At 29.8% G+C, this 21,079-nt stretch overlaps 1 protein-coding gene across 1 annotated transcript; it reads left to right on the forward strand.

Annotated features, from left to right (window-relative positions):
* The first annotated feature begins 16,982 nt into the window (after positions 1-16,982).
* LOC121204707 (probable prolyl 4-hydroxylase 7) lies at positions 16,983-17,699 on the forward strand. Its single transcript, XM_041075076.1, has 4 exons — positions 16,983-17,067; positions 17,212-17,305; positions 17,406-17,463; positions 17,556-17,699. Exons 2-4 carry the CDS (start codon positions 17,238-17,240, stop codon positions 17,670-17,672), a joined length of 243 nt encoding a protein of 80 aa, XP_040931010.1. The 5' UTR covers positions 16,983-17,067; positions 17,212-17,237; the 3' UTR covers positions 17,673-17,699.
* The last annotated feature ends 3,380 nt before the right edge of the window (positions 17,700-21,079 follow it).

Genomic DNA, 21,079 nt, shown 5'->3' on the forward strand with positions numbered 1-21,079 from the left:
GGGAGGGGATTTGATTTTTTTTTTCTTTCGATTTTTTCAAGTTTAAGGTGAATGACAACAGGGGAGAGCTCTTTGGTACTGAACGATGGTTAGGAAGGCTCACTAATGATGAACGACAGTTGTGGAGGGGAGGGTTCTATTTTTTTTTCTTTGTTAGGGTTTCTTTTCGCTATAGCCTCTTTGTCTCTTGTGTATGGTAATTGAGTAATATTAGTTTCCACAATTTTTCCCCCGTTCATTTGTTTTAAATCCAACTGTTGGGTTTTAGGTTTCTCTTAATCTAATGGCTCCTATGTTTTGGAGCTTTTCTTAAGCTTATATTAGTTTTTTTAGAGGTCATGTTAGAATTATTAGATCTAATGCCCTAAATGTTGTATATTCATTTTGTATACTTATATTATTCGAAAAAATTAGTTTAATAAAAATATTTTTTAATTACATTAATATCATTTGTATATTGTCCTTGATATTTTTACACGCAAAGCAAAATAAAAGTAAATATTGACTCACTATTTATCTAATGTTTAAGTAATATTAAGCAGTATTACATGGTCAGATCATAATATGAAAATAACTTGCATTAGTAGATAAACCTAAACATGTTCTTCGCCTAATAGGGAACGAGCTAACCAATTAAAAGACTAATATGTTGTCTGTCAAGTTCAATTGTGGAGATGTTTTGTCTTGAGCAGAATAGATCCTAGATTCGTTTATGGATTTATTCACTTGTGATTTTCATAATATGACATATCTTAATCCTGAGTGAATAATGAACTATGTATGTGTGACTCATATACTTTTACGTAAGTAAAAGCCTAAGTTCAAATAGATAAGGAACCAAAAGCTGGTATGTTGGGTATACGACTTTTGTAGTATGTAGCATCATTCACAATAGTGTAATTCATAGCTAAACTAATGGGTAAATGATATCTTCTCATTGATATTATAGACTTCTGTAATATGTAGCATCATTCACAATAGTGAAATTCATAGCTAAACTAATGGGTAAATGATAATTTCTCATTAACATTACATGATAAATGAAAAGCAAAAATAACCATGAGTTGTTTATTTTTGTGATAATGACTTGATTACTATTTGATATAATTGATTTTTCATGAAGGAAGATGTAATGGTTACCATATTGGGAGAACAAATTTATCCCCAAGAGATTAAGGATATCCCTATGAGAGTAACACATTTATGACGAGGTCCTTAGATGAGTACTTATTAAGTGGTTTTCGTAATGATATGTAATTAGGGAGAGCTCAATTATGATTCTATAGTGGAATGATTTTGTGACTATATAAATTTATAATTAATAGGCGAAAAGTTGAAACTTAAATATAAATTATTTGAGCTTTAACTATATATGTCTAATTGATCCTTTCGCTAGCTTGTTGAAATCGAAAATGAATTCCATGTAGATACAAATGAACAGAAATGATGAAGTTGGAGAAATAAGTCACATTCACAAATTAATACGTTTTCTCACTAAGTATAAAAATGACATGAGAATCAGTTTAAGGTTTTTGAATTATTATTTAAATTAAAGAATTGAAGTTCAAAAATGAATTTAAATTAATTAGTCATTACGAATCCGTTGAATAAGGAAATTAAATATATTTCCTCTTAGATTTTTTACGGTAAAATTGTTATGATTTTAACGAACTTAGAATTAGGTTGAAATAAAAATTTATTTGGAAATTAATAGAATAAATCATATTTATTTTGGAAAATATAAAACTAGTATTGGATTGGATTAAATTATAATGTTTTAGTTTAAAAATACTAAAAGCATATATAATTAAACTCAATACAAAAGAGACTCAAATCCCCTTATACAAGATGAGAGGGGTGGCAACCCTAATAGTTTTTACTAGGGTGTGCCGTCCACCCCTACTCTAGTTGGAGTAGGAATGTGCTTTCTATTAAATAAATATTTTTGTGCAAGTCTTATTTAACTAGAGTTCTCCTATATCTCCATATATATATGACATTGATAGAGCTATTGACACGCAAGTTTCATATATCATTATTCTGTCAGAAAGTTGTTAGAATTTATTTTTTAGAACAAATTTTATTTTATGAGAATTATGATTTTTATTTCTATTGAGAGGATTATTTTTCTATTGAAAATAATAGAATCATTTCTTATTTTGTGTTTGGTTCATGTTACTCGAACCTACACTTGGCACAATTTGAGATATGAGGATAATAGAGAAGGTCGTTCGATTTAAAGCCGAGAACGGTTTAAACCCACCTTGCACAATTTAATAAAAAATTATTGCTATAAAAATTGACTATTTAAAATTCTTTTAAATTTCCTTTATTGTCCTATAATAATTTCCCTTCTATATCGGATATGGGATTCCACGTCAAGCTCACGTACATAAAAGAACATATTTCAAATAAATAAGTTTGAATTGTGCATATTTTAGGGAGAAAATGAGAAAAAAATATTTCAATAAAAATAGTGTAAAGATGAGAGGTTTTTTTTTTAAAGGTACGAGATTTGTTAATTAGTGTTTAAAATGATAATCATTAAATTCGTTGAATTAAATTTTATTATTTTTAAAATTGTATATAGTAAATATATTATTTTATGTATAATATTATGTTAGTTTAGTTTTTTTATATAATACAGACAAAAAAGATATTTTATAATTCATGGATTTAAAGACTACTATTAATTTAAAACTGAAATTTTAAAATTTGTAAAATATAGTAACTAAGAAATGAATAAATTGAAAAATAAAATTAAATCCACAACTTACGCATGGCATAAGATTAATAATAGAATTTGATCTAATGAATATATTACCTATTACTTGTTTGAGAACTAAATTTCAAAATTCAAAAAATATTAAGATAAAAATTGACTAAGTTAAATTATAAAAATAAATATATTACTGCATATAATACAAAAACTAATCTCAATTTAAACAATATTAGTAGAAATATTTGAAAAACTTTGTTTAAGTAACGTTATTTAAATTAGATTGAATTGACTAATTGGAATAATTGAATTGAAAATAAGTTAAAGTATGGGTTTGAAAAGAGTTTAGATAAATTAATTAAATTAAAATTAAAATTAATTGAATTAGCAATTAAATTAAATTTTTTATTTTAAATAATTTTAACTTCTTAACTTCTATTAATTTTCATAATTAAAATCAACTAATTAAATAAAAATTAAGGATTGATTAACAAAAATTACTGATTTTCTAAGATTCGTGCATTGTATGGCTCGAAACGTGTCCATTTCTGCATCGGCGTTCTTGTCTTGTTTTGCTCCTGTCCTGGCTCCCACGTGAGGGCGGCTTCACGCGCGCGTGCCTAACTTTTTATAGGACGCATACGCAAGGTTTAAGTGAAATTTAAAAAAATATATTTTGTGAATCGTTTTTATCATATTATTTATGATTTTATTCAATTAAAAGAAGATTTAATATTATTTATTTAAAATTTAATTCAAATATACATATAATATGATAAAGCGAGTACGTGAGTTGATGAGGATATGTTAGAATGGGAATGATGTGGCTGAGAAATGCTCAGATGAGATGGTAATAACCCATCAATCAATCAAATCATGCCTCGGACTTTTCTTTTTCATTTGCTAAAATGAAACAGTTTAAATTTTAAAAGATGTTTGGATTGTTGTCAAGTCTTTGGTTCTTACAAGATCTATGCGTTTGATTCGGTCGGTAAGAAAGTTTGTATTAAAATATGGAGTCGATATCTTCCAAAATAGAGGTAAGTCCTAGCACTAGAACTAGAGCTGAACTCATTTGACAGAAATAATCATCATTTTCACATATCACAATCCATTAAAAATGAAGAAGCAATTACCTACAATGCAAAATTATTTATGCATTTTAATCTTTTTATTAAAAAACAAGTAAATTAATTTTTATATAATTTTTTAAATTTTTATATATATATTTTTTTAAATTTCATAAATTATAATTTTTATTTACAATTTTTTTATTTATTAATATAAAATATATAATAAAATAGTGCTGTGTCAATAATGAAATATTGACTGCCCAATTGCTTCAAATAAAGCAGTAGCGGTGAAGATGAATAAAAATGTATAGGTGAATGACTAAATTTTGTATTATGATTTATTCATAAAGCACCAAAATAAGCAACATTAATTTTATCTCTTCCATTTAGCATTTAAGGGTTTAGTTTTCTCATTTTTTACAAAAAAAATCAAAATACAATTCGAACTACATTATTATAATAAATGTCGATAATGACGGTAGAACGATCACAAAGTAATAAGAAAAGAAAATAAGAACACATAGATTTTACGTGAAAAACCATTTTGGGGAAATTCACGGGCAAAGGAGGAGAAATTCACTAATGTTGAAAAAAGAATGATACAATAGAAGTTTTGACTACATCTATTTAAGGGTTGAAAAATTCTATTTTAATCAAAGTAAAATAGAAGAAGTACAGTTCTATATGGATTCAACTTGTTTGGCCCCCACAAATCCCTTTATTTTGCCCATATAATTATTTTTTAACAAGTGACTGGATTCGAATTATACAATTTCTAACAAATATCATACATATATGTTATACCTAACTACTTCACTTAAGGGAATTCAACGCCATTGAAACTAATCACTTTAATCAGATGACTCGTTAAAATTTTCACATATTTTTTAATTAGATTGTGGTCATATCACATCAAAGTTGTTTTAAAAATTTCTTCAATCATATCTCATGAAATTTTTTGAGGATAGACCAACTCACGTCTAATTACATTATAACAGTAGTGGTAACACTTCATGACCCTACACGTTAATAAAGTCTAATGCCAAGCTACTTATATAACCCTTTTCATCTCTAATAAGAGGCTAGGCACTCCCTAACTAGTAAAACTCTCTCAAATTTCTCCACCACCGTCCGACATTCTCAATCCTTGACTAGGAGCTTTTCACACCACCTTGGAAACTGCTATTGGTCCCTATTTTCAAACCACTTATCAACACCATCAAATATAAGATATTGGTTCTTTCTTTTTTAAAGTAAATTTTTATTCCACTTGACATTAATCATGAAATTAGCAACGATGCCTTCGGTATTGTAACACCCTTAACCCATATTCGTCGCCGGAACAGGGTTACAGAGCATTACCAGAGTTTACAGAACAAATACAATTAATTCATGTCTTTTACTATTCATATCCGAAACAAATCATAATTCAATCATATTGTCTTTTAAATAGGTCATCGATGCCCTTAATACACGTTAGAATCAAATCGAGACTAAACCGGAAACTCAGAATTTTTTTTGTGAAATTTCAAAAATTTTCTTAGGTGTAGGGGACACATGCCCGTGTGGCTCATACGGCCAAGTGACACGCCTATGTCTTAGGTCGTGTGGGCTTTTGATGTGAGGCACACAGCCATGTCCCAGCCCGTACTCAAATTAGGGTAGCTACTAAATTGGGTCACACGGCCAGCCACACGCCTGTGTGTTAGGCCGTGTGGACAATTTAATTTTCAAAAATTAGGTTCAGGATTCACACGGCTAAGACACACACCCGTGTATTAGGCCGTGTGTTCCACACGGCTGAGACACACACCTGTGTCTCTGCCCGTATGACTAATTATAAGCATTCTGTTTCTCAATTTTTAATATGCAGGGGACACACGACCAAGCCAGACGCCAATGCGCATGCCCGTGTGTCACACACGGCTGAGACACACGCCCGTGTGTCTACCCATGTGGACAAAAATAGGTCATTTTCATGGCCACTTTTCTCACCCAAATTGTTTTCAACCTACATCAATACTTACATACATATACCAACCAATTCAAGACATTAAAACCAAGCCAATATTAACATTATATAAGATATAGCATCACATGTATTCAAACTTACCTTTTGTAAGACATATATACTTTCTATAATTCAATCTAACCATACTAAACACATATATATTATCCATACTATAACCTCAAATATATGTATATTCACTAAACATATCATCATTAGTCATTCCAATGGCTAAATTAAAAATAACCATTTGTAACACCCCTAACCCCAAACCGTAGTCAAAACAGGGTTACGGAGCATTACGAAACCTATCGGACAATTTACATAAAATACCTATGTTCAACCAATCTAAACATATTTAAATATGCTCAAAACTTGCTAAATTTACACATTTTATATATTATCCAATACTCAATTCTAAGTACTTATCAAATATTATCAAATAAATCAAATTCATACTAAATTAGTCAAGTTCTATTATATACCATTACCAAAATCTAAATCTACTTATTTCACTTTTACATTCACCATTCAAAATGACACACATAAGACACCCTAGGTACATGCCATTATCAACAATTAATACGCTTTACCTCGTTGAATTCGGGATCGGCCTGGGATGTTGATTCGCATTCTTACTTTAACTTAACCTGCGCACAAAAATAAACCGTACGCTGAGTATGGGTATACTTAGTGGTATTTCTATAATCCAAACACTTAATAAAATAAAATATAACAAATACTTAAAATCAGATAACAATCATAACTATTCAATTATTTAATTCATAGATATATTTATTGTAACTTATTTTATTCTTTTCACTTACTAACCTATATAGCTTTCCACGATTTATTCACAAGTCATTAAACAATTATAATATTCACTTTTATCCAATCCAGATCTACATAATTCATTTGTCTCAATCATACTTCAGTTTACTATTTAATATCAATAAACTGTATTCAACTATTCACTTTTCAATCAGTGTTCTGTACATATCCATTTCAATAACAGTCATTACCATTCATATCAAATCAACTTGCTATCCCAGATAGCTTTCATTATATAATACGATTCGTGTGTTTCAGCCCACATTTCAAATCTTCATTCAGTACCAATCTGATCACTGTTATATTTAATAACCCCTATTAACATGACTCGGACTCAGACGGATACACGGATCCAACCAAACACACCAGAATGGCACCCAGTGTCTCATCGGCCTAGCCGAGTAAAGTGGTACCCAGTACCTCATCAAATCTATCCGAAGAAATATAGCGACACCCAGTGTCTCATCGACTCGAGGTCGAAGTATCCCTGCACTCTTCCAATCCTATGGCATGCCAACTATATCCGACCTAACTCGATACTGTTAATAGGGTTTCCAATTCACTTTCCAGTTTCCAATCATTATACACTTCAACAATCACATTTATTCTCAATTAAATATAACTCAATTCACTTTTCAATAACAAATATTCAATTTCACAATAGTCACTTATTCATATTAATTTCATCACATACTAAATCAATTCATTTCAATTATAAAAAAAACACAATACAAATAATTCACATCTTAATTTTTTATCATAACATTTACCCAGAATTCAATTAGCATAATTGCACAATATCACATTCACACACACATATATATTTATAATATATATAATTCAATTCAATATTGATTCAATAAATTCATAACATACCAAATCAACCCTCTTCCATTAACAAACACAATAATTCTCACTTTAACATTCACTAAAGGCATTGAATAAAATATAACAATTAATAACTAGGTTTGGATTATAGAAATACAAACCGTAATTTCCGAGTTAGCTCTCGTCGACTTTGCATTTTTCCTTACTTAGCTAAGATTTCCGAAACAACGCTAGCTACGAAAATTAATTAAATATTATCAATACACTACCATTCAATTTTAATTTCTATTCAAATTTTGCTTAAATTCCAATTTAGTCCCTAAATCGAGACTAACTTTTATTCTTCATATTTAACTCAATATTTTTATTCAATTTTCACTTTAGACTTATTTCAACTCTCTAATTTCACCATAGGACCATAATTTTGAAATTTTTTCAATTTAGTCCCTACCATTCAAAACTTATGAATTACTTTACAATTCAATCCTTATTTCACTTCTAACTTGAATTTCTATCAATTTAGACCTTAATTCATCATTTTATTCATCATGAACAATATCTAGAAATCTAAAAACTTTCAAAATATCCTCTTAATTTCATCAAAACCTTATTCCAAAGCTTCCAAAACATCAAAATCAAGTAAAAAAAGGCTAAATTAACTTACCAATTAAACTTTCAAACCTTAAAATCTCAATTTTTCCTTTTCTCCCTTTCTTTCTTTTCTTTCCTTCCTTTCTCTGTTTCGTTTCATGCTATTCTGTTTTTCTATTCTTTTTCTTCCTTTTATTTGCTTTGTATATATATAATATAATAACTTATTAAAATATCTATTTAATAATCAATATATTTATTACAATTATAATATTACTTATATTTACACATGTAACATATCATCATCATACATTTGTCATGTTTTAATTTATTTATTATATAAAAATCTTAATTAATAAATATCTATTAATAATTAAACACATATATTACAAATGTATATATTTTTATTTATACACTTGTATCAAATCATATCCACACATTTGTCTTTATCTAATTTATTCATCATATAATATCAATTTAATAATAATAAATACATTAATATTTATTTAAATAATAAACAAATACATACATGTATTATAAATGTATGTATAATATTTATTACATTTGTACCAAATCATTTTTATACACTTGTCTTTTATTTATTTATTTTATTAATTTCATATAAAAATCTATTTAAATAGAAAGCAATTAAATAAAATATACTACAATGGTACAAATATATGTATTACACTTATATATTTTATTTACCATACATTTGTCTTTATTTAATATATTTCATAATATAATATCAATTTAATAATAACAATAACATTAATATCTACTTAAATAATAAGTAAATACATACATATATTACAAATGTATGTATAGTATTTATTACACATGTATTTTATTTTTATCACACACTTGTCACAATTTAATTTATTTATCATATAAATATCTTATAATATAATTATAATAACTTAATTTAATATCATATATTACTAATAAATATATATATTATAATTAAAATCTAAGTAAAAATTTTAGATTTTTACTTTATATGCCGCCTCACTTATGCTAAATGGCATAATTGCCATTTTGGTCTTTTTTATTTTCTTTTAATCTATAATTAAACTTTCACACTTTATTCAATTTAATCCTTTTATCCAATTATCCTTAATTAAGCTAAATTTACTTAATTAAACTCTAATTAACCACTCAATTAACTTTGTAAGTATTTTTGATAAATATTTACTGATCTATTTTTCAGCAACGGAGACCCGAAAATACACTTTTCCGATAACCGTAAAATTCGGGTCATTACACCATTTATATGCTAACATTGGCCAAGTTAGCCTATACATGTCATTATACCAAAATAAGTTTTCTATTTATACCAAAACGAGCTGAAGGATAGCGTGATGGTGCTCTGACTGATTCTAACCTTTACGAGCTTTTGAGCACTATAAAACAGAGAAAAGAAAACTGAGTAAGCATTTCAAATGCTTAGTAAGTTCAAAACTGCATAAGATTTCAAATGCTTAGTAAGTTCGTATAACAGGAAATTAACTAACCAATCATATTCATTTAATGTAAGCATACAAACATGCATCCAAAACTATGTGACCAATTGCCTAGACACATGTTCTCATCAAACAAGTTAGTCATGAAATTTACATGATTATCATGAAAATAGAGATGAGCTCATCATACATCTATTTCCAGGTATTTCAGGGATTTTTAAGATATAATTCATTTAATTCTCATATTTTTTCATATCAAAAGTTTTTTCTGTTGGATTATTGAAATATAGATGGATACCCAGGTAGTACATACAAGGTGTATATATCATTGATCTGTTAACTCTTATATGGGGGTACTCTTTAGAGTACATAATCGGGAATCACACTCTCGAGCTTTATCACAGGAAGCTCACAAAGAGCCGTTTTAGAAAAATCACAAAGAGCTTATCGGGAAGCTTATTCGGGCTATATAACGGGAAGCTTATAGGAGCCATAATCGGGAAGTTCACAAAGAACCATATCGGGAAGCTCACAAAGCGTCATGTAACGGAAAACTTCAGATAGCCATATATCAAGAAGTTCAAGTGAGCACTATCGAGAAGCTCACAAAGAGCTAATTTAATAGGAAGCTCATGAAGAGCATATAATCGGGATATTCATAAGAGCTAAGGTGTGTCCACAACAAATGTAGGATTACAACCTATCGGGATGCTTCGAAGTGCTGTAACGGAAAGCTCGCAAGAACCATATACGGGAAGCTCGAGAGGCTAATACGGGATGCTGTTTTGAGCTATGGTGTGTCTGCAACATATGCAAGACCACAACCAATACGGGAAACTTGTATCCATCGATTTTCTTTTATTCAAACGGAATTTAACACTTATCGGGTAGTATTGGATTTTCAATCAATTTCATAAACATGACAATTACAAAATTCACATATACAATATATAATTCAAATATTTAAATGTACACAATTTAGTTACACGAACTTACCTCGATAAACGTTTGTATACAAGGATCTACTAATCGAATACTTTTTGTTTTCCTCGATTTAACTCAGTATTAAGTCTTTCCAGATCTATGTAAATTAATTTAACATCAATTTAATCCATTTCATACTCAATTTAATACAATTCACATCCTAGGAAAAATTACTATTTTTCCCCTATACTTTCTATAAATGACGATTTTGTCCTTAGGCTCGGAAAATAAAATTTATGCAATTTAATCCTTATTCCAAGCCTCGTCGATTTTTACATATAACATTTACAGCACATATATTTCATAAAAATTAGAAATTTTCCATGAATTTTATATCTTTACAATTTAGTCCCTAAATCACAATTTCATGAAAATTCACTTTACAAAAGTTGTTTATCTATCAATAACCTTTCATTTTCTACCATAAAGTTCAAATTTTCAACATATTCATCCATGGAAAAATTTCAATACTTTAATATCTTTTCAAATTGATCCCCAAAATAGATAGATTATGTTATTCCGATTTCAAAAATAAAAAAAATTACTAAAAATGGGACATGATTACTTACCTAATTAAGCTTGCTTGATTTTATTTCTCTTTCCTAGGGTTTCTATAGAAAATTTGGGGAAGATGATGAGATAAGATGATATTAGGCTATTATCATCTTTATTTATTCCAAATTCCAATTTAGTTCTTTTCTTTTTTTAATTTTCCATGGATGATTCATCATAAATATCTACTAACTCCATTTAATGGTCTAATTACCATATAAGGATCTCAAGTTTTGAATTCCATAGCTATTTGATACTTATAGCTACTAGAACTCAACTTTTGCATTTTATGCAATTTGGTCCTTTCTATAATTAAATTTGAAATTGGTAAAATTTTCTTATCAAAATTTTTATACGTATTTCCTATCATGATGCAGACCATGCAATAATTTTAAGATAAGTTTTCTTTCTAACTCGGATTTGTGGTCCCGAAACCACTATTACGATTTCACTGAAAAATGGCTGTTACAGGTACTTTTTCAATGTTAAGGCTCCATTTATTTCATTGAAAACTACTTTTGGAAAATGATTTTTTAAAAACAACTTGCTTTTCTGGAGCAGCTAATATTTTCTAGTGTTTAGATGAATTTGTGTAAAATATTTTCTTTTGTTTGGCAAGTTCATTAAAAATATTTCATAAAAGTTATTTTTAATTAAACAAATATACATTTGAGATTTTCTTTCTTATCTTTTCATTGTTTAAGTGAGTTTATTTTATATCTATAATTTTATATTTTACATTGTTTTTACACATATTAAAAATATTTTGTTAAATTTAGATTCATTACAACGTCATTTTTTTATTTACATGACTATCAAGTGAATATTTTTTATTTAAAAATGTGACATTAATAAAATTGGCAAAAAAAAATATCAATGTCAACAATTGGACTTGATTTTTAAATCTGAACAGTAGAAGGACTAAATTCTTGAAAATAAAAGTACAGAGACTAAATTGTAAATTTGTGAAGAGTACATGAACTTGTATAACACATTTTAACCTTTATACTACAAAATATTTATTATTAATATATTTATAATTATAATTAATATTTATTATTAAAATATTAATATTGATATTTTCAATAATATGTGAATAATATTATTTAAAATTATTATTTTTAAAATTTATTATTAAAATAATAAATTATATTAATTATATTAATAATTTATTATTTGACTAAATATAAATAATTAAATATGTATGGTTAATAATATTGAAAAATATAATATTTTATATTAATATTTTAAATATTTTTAAAAATAAAAATAAAATTTATTATCAATATAATAATATTAAACTTGATTTAAGTTAATTTTTATACAAAAATAAAATTATTTACGGAGGAGCTCTTTTCCTGACTTACCATTTTCGAGAGGGCAAGTCATTTTATAAGAAAAAATGTTTATTTTACATTGATCTATAAGTCATTTTCCGTTGACTAAACTGTTTTCTGTGAAACAAGCATATGAAAATGCATAAAATATTTTCCGTAAAACATTTTACATGTAATCAAACGGGCTTTAAAATTCAAATATAATACAACTAATTAAAATTTTTTAAAAAATTTATGTTAACATGTTTGATTCACTTAAGAATGTGGTGTTAATTTTTTAAACTACGTTCATTAAATATATTAAAATTTTATTAATTTTAGTATTTCCAGTGATATTTATTATTATGTAAATGAAGAACATGCAAAATACATTACAGAAAAATGTCAAAAGTGAGTAAATTTGCATGAAATATGGCTACCCGAGCTATTAATGCGTGTTCTTAATAGCACTCCTATTTATCCAATGAAAGGGTATATGCCAAAAGTGGGATTTTAATATATTACAATAAGCAACTAAAACTCCAACCTTTGAAAGATTAAGAAGGGAAGAAGCAAGAGCGTTAATGATTTCTAAACATTTTGTCTCTACCATAACATTATTGATGCCATCATCCATAAGCTAAGAGAGTGTCTCTCGAATCAATAATATGTGGTTCCAATATAGCAAGTAAATGACCTGATAAAGCACGTATAAAATTGCCACGATCATCGCGTAATATAGAAGCAAAAATTGGTGGCCTGATTAGCCTCAAATGTTGCAGTATCAACATTACATTTCACCCGTCCTGAGATTAGTTTAGACTAGATAGCAGCGGTAACATCTTGGTGATTAGGACTGAGACTGTACGCGACCAAAAGCCACCTGTGAAACTTGCCAATCTTGTAAGAACTGATTTGAAAAAGAAATAATATGTGACGGGGGGGCATCAGTAGCTTTCTAACAAAAAATTATGAAAATACCAGAGGCTCTAAAACATGACTGCTGCTTGTAAAAAAAGAACATCATTAGCAAATGATAATAAGGCAAGCAACCAATTATAAAGAGATTGATTTGAAACAACTAGCCCAGCAAAGTCATGCAGATCGGTGTACGTACTTAGTGCAGTTATGTAAGCAGACTTGACGCTATCTAGGTGCATCTCAAAAATGGCCTTACGAAATTCAACAAGATGAAAAGGAGTAGTTCGAAAAGCATTATCCTGATCTCGAACCATAGCTTGCGTACCATCCAAGGCATCGAAATTCATCACAGTTTATTGAGGGAAAATATTATTAAAATAATCAACAACAATGTTACCCATACCGACCTCATCTAAACAAGGCCGCTCCTGCGTATCAAGCAAATATTGGGATGTGATCTGCTCTTCGTTTTAAAGCTTGACCATGGAAATACTTTGATTTTGCCTCTCCGTAACTCATCCAAAAAACTTTAGATCTCCATCGCCAATACACTGCCTTTTGCGCAACAAGATTATTGATCGCGTTTCTTAAAACTATCATTGAAGTATCAGTAACCCCACAAAATTGAGCCTCCTCAATTTTTCGCTTAGCCTCTTTCAGTCGAGATGCAAAATTACCACCCAAAGAAAACTACCAGATCACAAGTCAAGAACTACATGATTTTAGTTTGTCGAGAGCGTCATGCGACGGGCAAGCATGCCCCCCCTCTTGCACGACATCAAAGAAGCCATCGTCAGCGAGCCAATGATTTTTGAACTTGAAACGTCTGGGTTTTTGTGAGGGGAAATATGAAGCAGATACCAACTTTAACGGGTTATGGTCGGAGGTATCACTCACCAAGTTATCGAGTTTATCATAAGGAAAAACATCTACCCACTGTTGATTGATAAAAGCACAATCAAGCTTCTCCATGACAAACGCATTGGACCCCCTCTCTTTTTCCAAGTATAGCTAAATCCAATAAAAGGCAACTCCATAAGATGGCAACCAGCTACACATTATCGAAAACCTTCTATCAAAGAAACTAGGTGACACCACCATATTTATCGTTTGGAGACTTAAGGTTATTGAAGTCACTGATGCAAACCCTTGGAAGCTCATGTAACCAAGAAAGTGATTATAGAAGTGCTGAACTAGCTTGCTTCCAACTAGCTTGAGGATGTCCTAATAAAAAAAAAAAAAGTTTAAGTACCACTTAAATTCACCATTTAGAATCAATATCTTCTTTCATAATGAAAGTACCAATTGTGAAAAAAAAATTTAGGCATCAATTTGGGAAAAAAGTTCAAGTATCAACTTGCTTCTAATTAAAAAGTAATTTAGGTACTGCTCATGACAAAGTACTAAAGTAATTAAAAAGTAGCCGGGGGAGGGGGGCATGGGCCCGTCCCCCCTGGAAAATTTCATTTTAGGTTGTTAAAATTTTTTAAAAAATTTAAATTAGTAAAGATAAAATTACACTTTGGTCCCCCCTAAAATTATAAAATTCAATTTAATCCTTTACAAATTATAGAAATATAAACTATAAAAAATTAAAATTTCATTCGGCCTCCCTAAAAAAATTTTCTGGGTTCGCCCCTGAGAATTAATGATGAGTTTTCATCATAAAATATTCCACTTAATTAAGGGTAAAGTATTACAGAGTTATTTAGACAAAAGAAATTTACTAAGGGGTAGATTGTAGTGTGTGAGGCATGAGGTATATTCGATTTCTTAAAACAAAATATTCTGTTTTCTCAAATAAAATAAAAATATAGCATAATTTATTACTTATTAGTAAAGATAATTAGGTTTGGTTGGAAAGGAAGGGTGAAATTGATATAAAGCCCAATCCTTAGTAGAAAGCTTCGGTCCCCAGAGGCAGGCCTTTAGCTCGTTACAATGTGGGAGAATCAGATCAGACACCATAATCAGTCCACTACAAAGTTACTTTTCCATCCAGGTTCTTCAACTTTCTCAAACACTAATCTCTGTAGATCATCTACTTCCTTTTTTTTTCTTACAAATTTTAAATTGAGTGAGAGAATGATTTTGCATAGATGCTCATGCCAGTTTTTTCGTTTTTGCAACATTAAAATATCATTTCGCTACACACTCGAGTCACAAGAAGAAACAAGCATAAACATACAAAGATTCACAAGACCAAGGCCGACAATCAATCCATCGGGCAAGACAAAGCAAAGCAAACCAAGACAAAGCCCAAGATCGATACATAGAAAAAACAAGACGAATCAAACATTAAGAGGCAAAATGGGGGCCAACCCCTGAACTCTTTTAAGGCAGAATGATTATACAAGTTTTCCAGGACCGTGTGGACTGCAATCAAAGCTTGAAGTGACGTTGTTTTGCAGGATCAGCCATCATTGACTCACTGATGCTTTGACAGTGTTTTGATATACTCATCCAATAGGTGAAACACCATGTATAACACCGTGAAGAAAATAATGGATCGATAAAACTGGATGTTCCTTTCCAAATAAGAACAATTGAGCTCATACATTGCTATGGAGGACGAAGAGCCAATGTGAAGGCAAACGACATAACAGTGTGGGTAGATGCTGCCTCCTAACTCAGTAACAACGATGAATGATAATTTCGGAGTTATTTTTAATATAGTTTTTATAATATTTTAAGAGCTAATTTTAGCATTTAAATTAGTTTTTATTGTATTTTATAATTTTTTAAATTAATTATATTTTATTTAAATTTTATTTGTTTTTTTTTATTTTTAGGGTTAGTTCGGGTTTACTTGTTCTTTTTCTTTCTATATGGTGGATTTCGGATGAAGAATGGAAGACTTAGAGCATAGAATAAAAAGTGGTAAAGTGAAGTCTTCTGTTCCACCGGATTTAATTCAGTTGCGGACTTCTAGTGGAGTAATGATTAAAAACCCTAAAAACATCGATGATGAGATTTAAGAAAAAAAGAGGAAAATGTGCAAGGAATCACTTGGAGGCTAAAGAACAACAACTTCAAACTTGCAAAGATAATAAGAAAAAGATATCCAAAAAGCTTGGTATTAATTCCTTAACTATTTTCTCTTTAGATTATTTGTTTTTACTTTTTATTGATGCAAGTTTATTTTGAATTTATTTTGTGTTGTTTTCTCAACTTAATATAAACTAAACTCTTGCTTTGCAAGAATTGCTTCAAATTTCCAGTATAATCATTTTGCTTGATTTTATGGTCATGAGGCTTGGAGGGAACCCACATGTTTGTCGACAGATATTTGTGACAAATCTTTTTATTCTTCGATGACAACAACCACATAATCAAATTTGCGTGTTAGTGACCGCAAAAATTTTTCCATTACTCTTACGTCATCAAGTGTTTCTTTATTCCTTTTCATTTCATTTACCATTGTTTTCACTTGGGTGACATAATCATCAACACTTTTTGAAACTTTCATTTTCAATGTCTCAAATTCAGCTTTAAGCATGTTTGGTTTGGTGTAATGGATTAGCCATTACACCCCTATTCTATGGGCCCCACTAATCCCCACTTAATCCCATGTTTGGTTTGATGTATTGCCTATTACAGGCCTATTACAACACGGATGTATTCCTGATTTTCTCTGCTTCAACAGCGATTAGCCATTCCATTCCAAAAGTAAGGATTAGCTAATCGTTTCTGTTTTACCCTCCCCAGCCAAAATCTGCTGCTCCACCCCACCATCTCCCTCCCAACATCAACAGCAGTACACAACCCACCAAACTCCAAGGCAAAAGTCTTCGAAGACCTATCATCTCTTTTATTTTATTATCGATTGGATCCAAACAAAGGATTTTTTTTGCCCTTTTAATGGATCATTGGTATTTTATAGGATTTTTGCTTCTTATTTTGCTTCATCTCTGTTTGGTTTCAGTTGAGATCAATGGATCGGTGCTTGAAATGAAGAGAGGAACTTCTTCGGTTCCATTTGATCCCACTCGTGTTACTCAACTCTCATGGCACCCTAGGTCACTTTAATTTCTCTCTTCTTCTTTTTCGCATTTTGTAACTTTTTTCTGTTTAATTTACTCAAAATTGTGAACTTTATGTTTTTATTTTTATTTTCGGGGCTTTCCTTTACAAAGGATTTTTATCAAGTGAGGAATGCGATCACCTTATTACTCTGGTAAGCAACATTTTTTAAACTAATTTGTTGATTAATTTCGATTTGTGATGTTAACCCCCTCCCCTTTTTTTCTTAAAATGTGTGAATTTCAGGCTAAGGATAAATTAGAGAAGTCAATGGTGGCGGATAATGAATCGGGTGATAGCATTGAGAGTGAAGTTCGAACCAGCTCTGGCATGTTTCTTCAGAAAGCTCGGGTATATAATTAAATTGCCCCTTTTTTTAGTTTAAATCTGTGAAATTAGCTGGAATTCTGTTAATGGAAGATAGAAATATTACAGCGGTGAAGGCAGTTCACTTATTCTTCATAAATAACCAAATTTTGGATGGTAGTTTATGATAGATGATGTTTTAGGTGTCTTTTACTCCTTTCCCCTAATGATTCATTCACACTTAATCTAGGGCAAGCTCTTTACCTAAAGAATCCGTTTCCTCACTGAATGCATTGAAAGTTAAAGATGATAGTTGTGCTCTTTGGCATTGGCTTAAGCTTTTGGGATAATTACTTTCCCTTAATGCTGTATCAGATATCTCGAGTAGGACTCCTGATAACTGATTTACTTCTTATTTCTTCCTCTGCTGTCTTGTTGCTCACTGGGGAATGCATTACTGCTTTAATCATTCTTCAGTTTGCACCTTTTTCTTCACTGGAGTTCAGGTCCAAATGTGTACTGCTTAGTATTAGTTACTTGTTTCATTAAGTTTAGAGATCGTTTACTCAATACTAATTTTGATGACTCAGATTGTTTATTTTTGTGGACCGTGTTTGGAAAGCATTGTATATGCTGATTCTTGAAGTTCAAATGCTTATGTGAACAAGTGAAATTAAGTTTGCCACTTTTGTTTGTATGATTGGTTTGTGATTTGTATTCCAATGAATTCTGCAGATATTACTATGAACCTGCTGTATATGTTCATAGCTTCTTATTTAATTGTTCTCGGATAAAATTGCCACCTTAGAAATCCAACCATATAATCCAACCATATACTTTTATTCATAATATACCTGTGGTATTATTAACATCGTGTAAGGCTAATATGGATAGGTGGTGATGAAACCTTACTATCATAATTTTGTTTTTGGTATGTATTTTATGAGCGTTAATTCATCATACTATTATTATGAGCGTTAATTCTACTGAATATATCTAGATCTTTGTTTATAGAGAATCGACTGAATTGCAAAATTTTAGCATCTGCTATGATGAATGTCACCTGACTGGTAATCATTTCAGGGCACCCTGACTCAGTACTACGAACAGCTGCCAGTAAGTCTAGAGAATTTGAGGCTGTATACGGGAAACACCGAAGCAAGGGATCTGAAGACAAGTTGCCAATGCAAAGTAGTCTTGACGAAATGGTGGTTTTTATTCGGGAACTAATCAGCCTTACACGCTTAAAGACATGGGAGGAGGGCACTTGTATTAGGTCATTGACTCAACTTCAACAGAGGGCAAGGATGCTTCTGCATCAACATTGATTCAATGAAATCCATGTAATATTTGTAATTTTTCCCAGGGTCATTCATTTTCGGATATAATTAGTGATGTGAATAGGATTGTGACTAATATGCTATCTAGCATTTTGTAAAGTTTGGGTAGGCTAGAAAATTGGAAAACATATTAGTTGGTAGCTGGAATGTTGAAATGAGCTGACCGGCATTTTGTACAATGCATTTCTAATGAGAAAAATTTGTTAGTTATAATTATTTTAAATTTTATTAAATCATATATTTTAATTAAAATATATTTAATATTAATTATTTCAAATTATATTTTATAGTATTATATATTATGATTTTAGTAAATTCATATAAGAATATTGATTATTAAGAATTTTATTAAATTATATATTTTAATTATAATATATTTAATAATAATTATTTTAAATTATCTATATTATGATTTGAGTAAATTCATATAAGAATATTAATTATTAAAAATTTTATTAAATTATATATTTTAATTATAATATATTTAATAATAATTTTGTTTAAATATGATTAAATTATTTATTATTGATATTAATAATCTTATTAAATTTTAAATAACAATAACAATAATCATTTACCCAAACAAATTTATGCTAAGGGTATTCTAGTCATTTTAGTTTTTTCCATTATGCTATTACACCTCTATTCCATTCAACCAAACATAAGATTACTATTACGCCTCTATTCCATTACATTCAACCAAACAGTTGATTTGCTATTACACCTCTATTCCAATACACCTCCAATCCAATACACCTCTAATCCAATTCAACGAACCAAACGTGCCCTAAGAGTTTGTAAACGTACCTTTTTGGCCTTTTCGGCTCCTTGAAGTGATTTTTGCAAAATTCTCCATGCTTCCTTTGACGTCTTGCATCTAAAATTTTTTTAAAGGTTACTTTATCAACACCTTGAAAAATAAAGAACAATACTCTCTTATCCTTTTTACGAACTACTTTCAATATTCTTTTTTCTTCGTTTGTCAAAGCCGCTTCAGCAGCTGCATTTTCGGGCTCATATCCTTCTTCGACAACATCCCGGCAATCTTGAGAACCAAGCAAAACCTTCATTTGGATGCTCCATTTGTCTTTGTTAATTTCGAGACCTGCAGTTGAATCATGTTTGCCATTATGACGTCAACACGAACCTAACTCGAATAAAAGTTGTTGGAAATATAATAAACACTTAAAATCAAAGTAATTTTATTACATACAAATATTACACAATACAAATACAAACTTTTCTTTCTCTTTATACTAGTTGTTGCTAGATTTCTATCTCTCACACTTTTTTTTCTCACTTTCAAGACACACATTAATATACAAAATAAATAAATATATATATATATAAACATAGTATACCGCTTTAATGATTATTTATCCTTTAAGAATATCATCAAACTTCCAGTAAGCATGTATTGATTATGTTCATCCTTTGTGAGTTGTAGGTCACTTTGCAATCATTTTCAAAGCCACATTTTGTAAAGTTGCTGGCCAATTTGAATAGCAACTCTTGGCTTCAATTTTCTGTCAACTTTGAAAGTTGGTTTGGCTTCAACAATTTGTACAAGTGGCTTGCAATACCGGAATGTTATTATGCATTGCTTGAAAGTCTAGAAAAAAAACTTTGGAAAACTCTTTTTCCATGGACCAAGTGATCGCAATAATATGCTAGCTCCTTTTGCAGATTGGTTATGGAACCTGATACATACCGTTCTAGTACCTGATACCATTGCCATAAATTATTATATGATTTCTCTCACTCGCTATGCATCTTCTCTAATGTCTTCTGTTTTTCCAACCATGTCTTGTGGTAAAACACGATGAAATCGTACTCGCTACGGATGTGTGCAATCAAAATCAACATTAGAATCCTAGGACTCACTCTTACCATAGGTAATATAAAGTTGGATATCATATCTGAATCCAATTTCAGATGATTGTCTGACATGCTTGTAAAAACTCATTTATTTTACCATCCGTAATACAATGTCGAATAAAGGTCAGAATGGGAATCGAGGTTGTTAATCATGACGCATATTTACAACAACACATGTATGTGGAGTGGTAAATTTCCTCATTGTCCAGAACTTTGACTTCCTCCTCATAGATGCCATGATTTTCC

The sequence above is a fragment of the Gossypium hirsutum genome, chromosome A08 (assembly GCF_007990345.1).
Source record: "Gossypium hirsutum isolate 1008001.06 chromosome A08, Gossypium_hirsutum_v2.1, whole genome shotgun sequence".
NCBI classification, from domain to species: Eukaryota; Viridiplantae; Streptophyta; class Magnoliopsida; order Malvales; family Malvaceae; genus Gossypium; species Gossypium hirsutum.

Bases quoted from the DNA above. Each gene is read 5' to 3' on its own strand.
- LOC121204707 (XM_041075076.1), top strand. From the start codon at position 17,238: ATGAAGAGAGGAACTTCTTCGGTTCCATTTGATCCCACTCGTGTTACT. The intron at 17,306-17,405 runs GTCACTTTAATT...TTTTATTTTCGG, and splicing joins CAACTCTCATGGCACCCTAG to GGCTTTCCTTTACAAAGGAT. The intron at 17,464-17,555 runs GTAAGCAACATT...TGTGAATTTCAG, and splicing joins GCGATCACCTTATTACTCTG to GCTAAGGATAAATTAGAGAA.